The 8,013-nt window shown below is 23.6% G+C and overlaps 2 protein-coding genes across 2 annotated transcripts; one reads left to right on the forward strand and one right to left on the reverse strand.

Annotated features, from left to right (window-relative positions):
- Positions 1-1,059: 1,059 nt before the first annotated feature.
- Positions 1,060-3,372, reverse strand: LOC122711703. Its single transcript, XM_043930715.1, has 2 exons — positions 1,230-3,372; positions 1,060-1,132 (listed from the first exon to the last, which is right to left on the reverse strand). The coding sequence occupies exons 1-2, from the start codon at positions 2,954-2,956 to the stop codon at positions 1,060-1,062; spliced, it is 1,800 nt and encodes a 599-aa protein (XP_043786650.1). The 5' UTR covers positions 2,957-3,372.
- Positions 3,373-4,424: 1,052 nt separating this feature from the next.
- LOC122711706 (probable E3 ubiquitin-protein ligase bre1) lies at positions 4,425-7,340 on the forward strand. Its single transcript, XM_043930717.1, has 6 exons — positions 4,425-4,596; positions 4,898-5,261; positions 5,332-5,914; positions 5,984-6,120; positions 6,208-6,376; positions 6,523-7,340. Exons 1-6 carry the CDS (start codon positions 4,571-4,573, stop codon positions 6,645-6,647), a joined length of 1,404 nt encoding a protein of 467 aa, XP_043786652.1. The 5' UTR covers positions 4,425-4,570; the 3' UTR covers positions 6,648-7,340.
- Positions 7,341-8,013: the final 673 nt, after the last annotated feature.

Consider the following 8,013-nt stretch of genomic DNA (forward strand, 5'->3'; position numbering starts at 1 on the left):
TATATTGTGCGTGTCTTTTATTTACTAGCTAAAATTCAAATTGAATTATTCATACAAAAATGAATAAAAAAATAAAAAAACTTAATTAAACATTACATGAAAAACAAACAAGTATGAAAAATGAAAAAAAATGATAATATTATTAAATAAATTGCACAAAAATGATACATAAAAAATAATATATAAAATCACATGCTTATAAATTTTGCTTTTCATTTTGTTAACATTGTATTATTTTACAATACAGATTCACGAAAATAGGAACAAGTATAGTTAATTGAAACATTTAAAAATGTATGATTAATGATAATAACATGTGATTTGAACATGTACATTTTCTTCTGTACATTTTTTTCTTTTTAATTTTCTTTTTCATTTTTAATATAAAATTGTAATTTCATAAGTATTTATCATTAATAAAAATGAACTTGGCCTTTAAAATCTATTTATATGTTTTTTGAATTTATCCTTTTATATTATATCATTTGATTTATCTTTTTCTTTTATTTCAGTTCATTCGATCGATGTTTTCGAATACTAGCTGTCTTCGTAAAAATGTTTGAAGTCATTTATATTTATTTCTTAATCAACTAATTTTGATTTTTTTTTTTCGTTCGACAATATTTATCCGTTTATAACTCGAGATCGGCTGCGAATATACAGTTGCTAGGAATAAGAAATTTTAATCTTATTTCATCATGTAATGATCAACGTAAACAATTTGATAATGACTCTATTATACAATCTAATTTAAAAATTTTATAGTATAAATATTTAAATCACATGAGAAATTATATTACGTAATTTTAAATTTATATTATATTACGTAATAAAAAAAGATTAAGAAATATTGAGTTAAAACTGTAATTTTGTTATTTTTCTATTATTATATATTATTTATATATATATATATATTATTTCTATTACATATTATTATTTTTCTATATTATATATTATTATTTAATATAATAATATCTTGCATTCTGATCGAAATTTCATCTTTGATCAAATTGATCATTGCTATTTTTATTATTTTTTCAAAACGCAAATTATATTATTTCAGTCTGTTTCTCTATTCATCTGTTCAAGCTGAAAGAATTCCTCATAACCTAGCTTTAAAAATTTTCTCGATCTATGATCATATTATTGTATTGAAATTATTTAAAAAAAATGGATTTTAATAATATTCATTAAAAACAAGTTTATATAATCTTAGTTAAGATTACTACTGTACTACTGCTAATGGTGGATTATGTTGTACTGGCTGTGCTCGAATCATGCCTGCCAGGCGCCTAAATGGCAGTTGAAGATGATAATAGGCACAGTATGGCAACGGATCCCAATAAGCGAAAAGTGCTTCTCGTTTGTCAAGCACATTACTCAATAAATGAGAAATTGTTTCTCCTGTTGATTGTTTTAATGCATAATTCATTGTATCTGACGATAAATGTCTTTCCAACGTAGTCAGCATTCCAGAATTTTGCCTGGAAAAATGTCTACATGATCTCCATACCAACCGAGGATGAATTTCCGTATAACAAATATAAGGCAAGCTAACGCCTACACGACATCCGATCGGCACTAATTCTCCTTCCTTTGTTAAAGCCAATCTGAAGCTTAAGTGTCCATTGATTTTAGTACTAAATGCACGAACAAAAAACTTGTCGAGCCATTTTACTATTTCTGGTCTTTCTTCAGGTATGAAACCTCGTCCTTCGTCTACCAAGCAGGTTACATTAGCCACTATCTTCGATTCTTTCACAGTGGTGCAAGTGATATAATGTTTCCCACTAGGATCATGAATTACTATCCAAGGTTTATTCTTACTAATCTCGTATTGTTGATTTCTCAATTCTCTCAATGTTGGAGGCAGTACTATTTTACTTCGATCTCTCATTCCAACCGGACCCGCGGCCAACATCAAATATCTTTCGGTAGCAAATGCATTTTGTTCGTACATTCTTGATACATCTTGTATAGAACGTAAAACATTATAACTGGGTGCTGGTAAATTTAATGCACGACATCTTTGTAAAAGTTCTAAAGGATCTTCGAGGATTGTCACTTCACTAACACTGGGCACAAAACATTCACAACCCATAACCTCCAAATAAGGTTTTGCCAAAGCATCGTAATAAGCTGTATTGGTAGCACTTACCGGGATATAATAAATAATCTTTTCTTTCTGGACGATATTTTTTAAAGCTTTAATATATTCGATCACATTTTCAGGTCCAGGTTTTGGAATTGTATAGAATTTGGAACACGCGGTTGAAAACTTGGCCAAACCAAACAATCCTTCCAATTCGCAAATCACCACTTTAGCTCCTGCCTTATGAAAATTTCGTGCTAGATGAACTGTCTGCACTGTGCTGCCACCACTGATAAGGATACACCGTTTGTAGCGAGTCCTTTCCGAAATTGGAATATAAAATACTGTCAAAAACCATTTGAAAATAGTTAAGGGAAATTGAAAAATTACCCATAACATATAAATCCAAATAGATGCCCAAAGTGCTGGTGCCCAGATAACGTAACTTATTACGCTAATGATACCTTGAAGTGTTCTGAATAGTAAATCTATATATGCAGTGAAAATCTTCAACAATAATGAATTGTTCCGATTGTGATTTTGTCCTTGTGTCAATTGAGTTTGGTAACTTAACTGTAATTTCTGTTGTTGCTGTTGTTGCTGTCGTCTCGATGAAAATATCACAGTAGGAGTGCTTGAATTGTTTGATGATCGAGAAACATTTGATGACTGGGAAGTATTCGATGCATAAGAAGAATTAGAAATATTCGATATAGATCGTTTCAAAGTTAATATCGGTGATATCAAGGGTGGTGAAGTAGATAGAGGTGAACTAGGAATAGGAGGTGATACGCTATTGCTTCTGGAATTCGATGGACTTGAAGACCAAATTCTTGAAACGTTTTCGCTGGTGCAGGCTGGCATTCTTAATTCCTTCTTTCTTTTATTTTCTTGATCAGATATAAAAAAATTACATTCAATCCGACTCCGTCTTATAAACGGATTTTTTTTTCGAAAACAAAATCATAGCTTAATTTGAAAAGAATGTGAACTTAAACTTTTAATCAAAAAAACATCAATATTGAAACAAATATCTTCGATATGATTAGATTTGATTTGATGAATAACAATATGTGACTATTCACACAGAATCCGATCGAGAAAAAATTTATGAAGCATGTGTACGCTACTTATGAGACGCACACTGATCTTTTAACTCAAAAACTTTCTTATTATTTGCTAACGAATTTGCCGATATGCACACACAGTTTTAACTGAGGCCGGTCTTTCGGTCTCTTGGTCTCTTATGCGTTCTGCATCTCGATCGCACTATGAACCGAGGTCTTATCTAATCATATAGCCTCAGACACTATACTGAAAGAAACGAAGGAATCGAGTCCTCGTTCTGATCATGTTTCATATTTTTTTTTATTTTTTATTTTTTTTATTTTTTAATTCATTGCTAGAAAATGCATCGCAATTTATTAAATTAGAGATAGAGTTACGCACAATATAACAATATTAGAAAACACTAAAATATTAAATTTTTACATGTTTTCAAATAACAATGATAAATATCAAGTATAAATTTTAAGTATTACAAAATTTTATATTATTCTTTTTTTGCGTTTATATATTTTTTATGTATTCGAATATAATGAAATTTAACGCGTAATAATAATCGTGCACAAATAATATATGCATATTATTAGTATATATTATAGTTATGTATATATATAATATATATGTATATATATAAAATTATTGTTATATATTTTTATATATTAATTGTATAGATTATTTATGCAATTATTATATTATAATAAAAATATAAAAATATTATATATCATAATACAAAATGAAAATAATGTTTTTTCTTAAGTTATTATAATGTTTACTGAAAAAAAATTAACTGAAAACTTTCATACTTTTTATTTGTAATTATTTTATCTTTTTAATAATTTTTTATTTAGATACTTTTATTTAAATACTATAAAAAAAATTTACATTTTAATTATTATTTTGTTTACATAAATTTCTTAATAAATATAAAAAAATCTAATCAAATTTTTTATATGTTTATATTTAATATCTATTATAAAAAATTATAATCTACAAAATTGATAATATTTTATATTTTAATCATGTTATGTTTATACTTATATATTATGACTGTCATTATTGTTTACCTTCTATAAACTACAAATGCGCCATCTTTAATGATGAAAAGTTGTATTTCAAAATGTATGATGTCCATAAAATTGTTAAAATTTTAATTATAAAACATATATATTATTGAAATTAAATATTTTTATTAAGAAATTGAAATATAATCTTTAATTTTTCAAGACAAAGAAAACAACAAAAAACGACTTATATGATTATATATCTGTTCTACTTCTATGGTTGGAATTTAAACATGGATCAACTGTCACATTGTCAGCACTTAAACGCCATAACGTGTGTAGTATAACATTGAATCTTGATTTTCTTTTTCAAATAATTTCAAGATTGTTCGACATTTTCAATTTATGTAAAATGTCTCAAATAATAGAGATTAAAACGTATGTAATTTATTCACTTTAATCTTTTTTGTATCTTTGAAATTATATGAATTCCATTTAAATTTGACATTTGTATATTTACAATTTTATCTTTATTAATAATCATTTTATCTTAATTAAAATCAAAGAAAATTAATTTTTTATTAATAGATAATTATTAATTTATATTAGTATTATAATTTAGTATTATAAAATATTAATATTAATATTATAAAAAAATATTATAAAAAAAATTGATATTTTCTCTTGTTTGTTATGTTTCTCGTAAAATTTAAATGTGAAAAAATTATTTTTTTTTTAGTGAAAAAAAAAATGTTGCAACTCAAACTCGTGAAATTGATACTATGTTAGAAATAGCACGCTTGCAGGAACAAGTGAAACTTCTAACTATTGAAATTAATCATTTGAGGAAATATTCTGTTGAAAATTGTTCGATGATTCAAACACCTGAAAAAAATTCTAATAATATAGTTGAATCTCCTATAGATAATGAAACATTACAAAAAAATTCACAAAGTGAAAAAATAGAGAGAAAAAATAGTAAAATAATATCACGTGGTTGTAATTGTAAAGGAAAATGTTCTTCCAAAATCTGTGGTTGTGTAAAAAAAAACAACCAATGTCAAGAATGGTGTAAATGTAGTAATGATATTTGTCAAAATCAGGTAGAATTTTATTTTCATATTTTATAAAATTTATATTATATTATGTTATAATTAAAATGTAATTTTTTAGGAACATAAAGATAAAGATCAAAACAAAGAAAATTTAAAACATAATGAATCATATGAACATATGGAAAATCAAATAATAAATAAAAATACATCACATATTAATGCACATAAAAGTCTGTTTAGTCCAAATATTACAATACAAGAAGTAGCTTTTAATGTAGATCAATATAAACCTCCAGTACTTTATTTTGGAGATCCAAAAGAATTAAAATTTATATCAGATGAAGAAGAACAAAAAGAAAAAAAAAATGAAAAACTAAAAAAAATAGAAAATAAAAATGAGAAAAAGAAAATTAAAACTAAAAAAAACAATTTTGATATAAATAATTCTGAGAATATACAAAGATCTAAATCTATTTCTAATGAAAAAAAACAAGGAGAAAATAATATAGAAATAAGAAAACGTGCATTAAGAAGTTGTACTTCTAATGAAATTCAAATAAATAAAGAATTTAAACATATAAAAAAACAAACAAATAATTATGTTCAAAACGTAATGAATGGTATGATAACTTTGCGACATAAAAAGAAAAGAGCTGAAGATAAAAATATAAAAAAAACAATAAATACTGATATTTCAAAAGGTAGGAAATATGATTAAAAAAGAAATTATTATTATAAATAATTATTCAATCAAAAATTTATGTTTTCAGAAGAAGTTACTCCTTTCTCAGTAGAAGATATGAAAGAAATATCTAGCAATAAAACAAATGAAATTTCAAACTTATTTGTAGAAGAAATAAATTCTTATGAAATAGATATTTGTAATGAAAATAAATCACATGATAAAGTATTATATCTAAAAAAAAAAATATATATATATATATATATATATATTTAATTTGATAAATATATCATTGAATATTCTTTTTTTTAGGATAGTGATAATGATTTTAATCCTATGAAACCTAAGCATGAAATACCTAGAACACCAATTCATAGTCCAAATCAAAATATGACAATACCTTGTAACATTTCTGATACATCATTAGTCATATCTACTAATTGTACAATTAAAGAACAAGAACAATATCAAGATCCTGTAGGTAAGTTAACTTATAATGTATTTAAAAATTAATTCATTTACTAGTGAATATTAAATATAATAATATATATATTAGAAATGAGAATTCTCTCTATTTTTATATAATATTGTATCTTGTTTATTTTAATTTTAACATCTTTGTTTTAGAATTCAGTTATGCTCAAGTAGATTGGGAGGAATATCAATCTCAGCTTGTTACATGTAATAAATGTAAAAGAAAATTTCATCCATTAAGAATTAAAAAACATGAATCCTGTTGTAAAAAATTGTGAAGTATAATTTTTTTAGTCAATATGCCTTCTATGTTAAGATTTATAATATGACTAATACATTTTTTTATATTTACAAATTAGACAGGTTTAATAATAAAATAAATTTTTTACAACTTTGGCCCATTTAATATAATTATACTATCAGAATCTACTATACAATGTTTCTCAAATATCAACTAACAATACAATAGAACTACTCACACACAATATAATATATATATATATATATATATATATATATATATATATATGAGAATGATAATATGTATACATGTATGTAATTCTTATGTACGAGTGAGAAACGCATATACACCTGAATCGCACGCCTTTAAAGCCATATATCAGTATCCACTGATTATTAGAATTTTTCACATATTATTTTCTACATTTATTTATCGTACATTTCTATTTAATTCATATTTTTTCAGTATCTTTTATACATTTCTATGTATGTACAATTTAGGATCAAATTATATGCATATATGCTTCATTCTAGTAAAATTATGAAAACACTAATTTGAAACATCAATTTTTGTTACATTGTAAAATTAGCATCAATCCGCTTTCTTTTAATGTTTAAGAAAATATAATTTGGTATATTGTAACAAAATGGTATTTTCTAACAGTCTCTTAAAAAGTTTTGTGATTATTACAATTTTATGTATATTAAATAATATTTTTTTTATAAAATTAATAAAAAAATGGTGTTAAAGAGAAGTTTAAGATGTAGTATTATTGAGAAGATAAAATCATTATACATATGAGAAAAGTAAATCGTAAAAAATTGAGATTAATTATATTTTTCTATATGAGGATGATAATTTAATTAATAATATGTTATTTCAGTATGTAAATATGAATATATGTAAGTTTAATTCCTCTTTTTAAGTATTATGTAGCATAATAACAATATAATTTAAAATTTGTTTCGAAGTAAAAAGATATCTCTGATATCTTATAATAAAATACACAATAAATTATACGTAAGGATCTATTTTATAATATATATGGTATACAAACACTAACGCAGTTTAATATGATTTTATTATATATATATATATATTATATATATGATTTTATTATATATATATATATAATACTGTTTAAAATTATAAAATAAAAATTTTATATATTTTATAATAATAATAATCAAAACTAATAAATATTGTATATGACTAGAAGTTATACTTATTTTTTTATATAACGAAATAATGACTTTGTTTCAATTACACATAATTATATTGTAATTTTTTTTAACAAAATAGTATATCTTTTGTTATAAGATTTGTCTTGCTTTTAATAATTTTAGTTCTTTAGAACTATTTTTATATATAACTTGTAGTTATTTTAAAGAGATAAATAACAG

The sequence above is a fragment of the Apis laboriosa genome, unplaced genomic scaffold (assembly GCF_014066325.1).
Source record: "Apis laboriosa isolate Shangri-la unplaced genomic scaffold, ASM1406632v1 scaffold17_cov146, whole genome shotgun sequence".
Lineage (NCBI taxonomy): Eukaryota > Metazoa > Arthropoda > Insecta > Hymenoptera > Apidae > Apis > Apis laboriosa.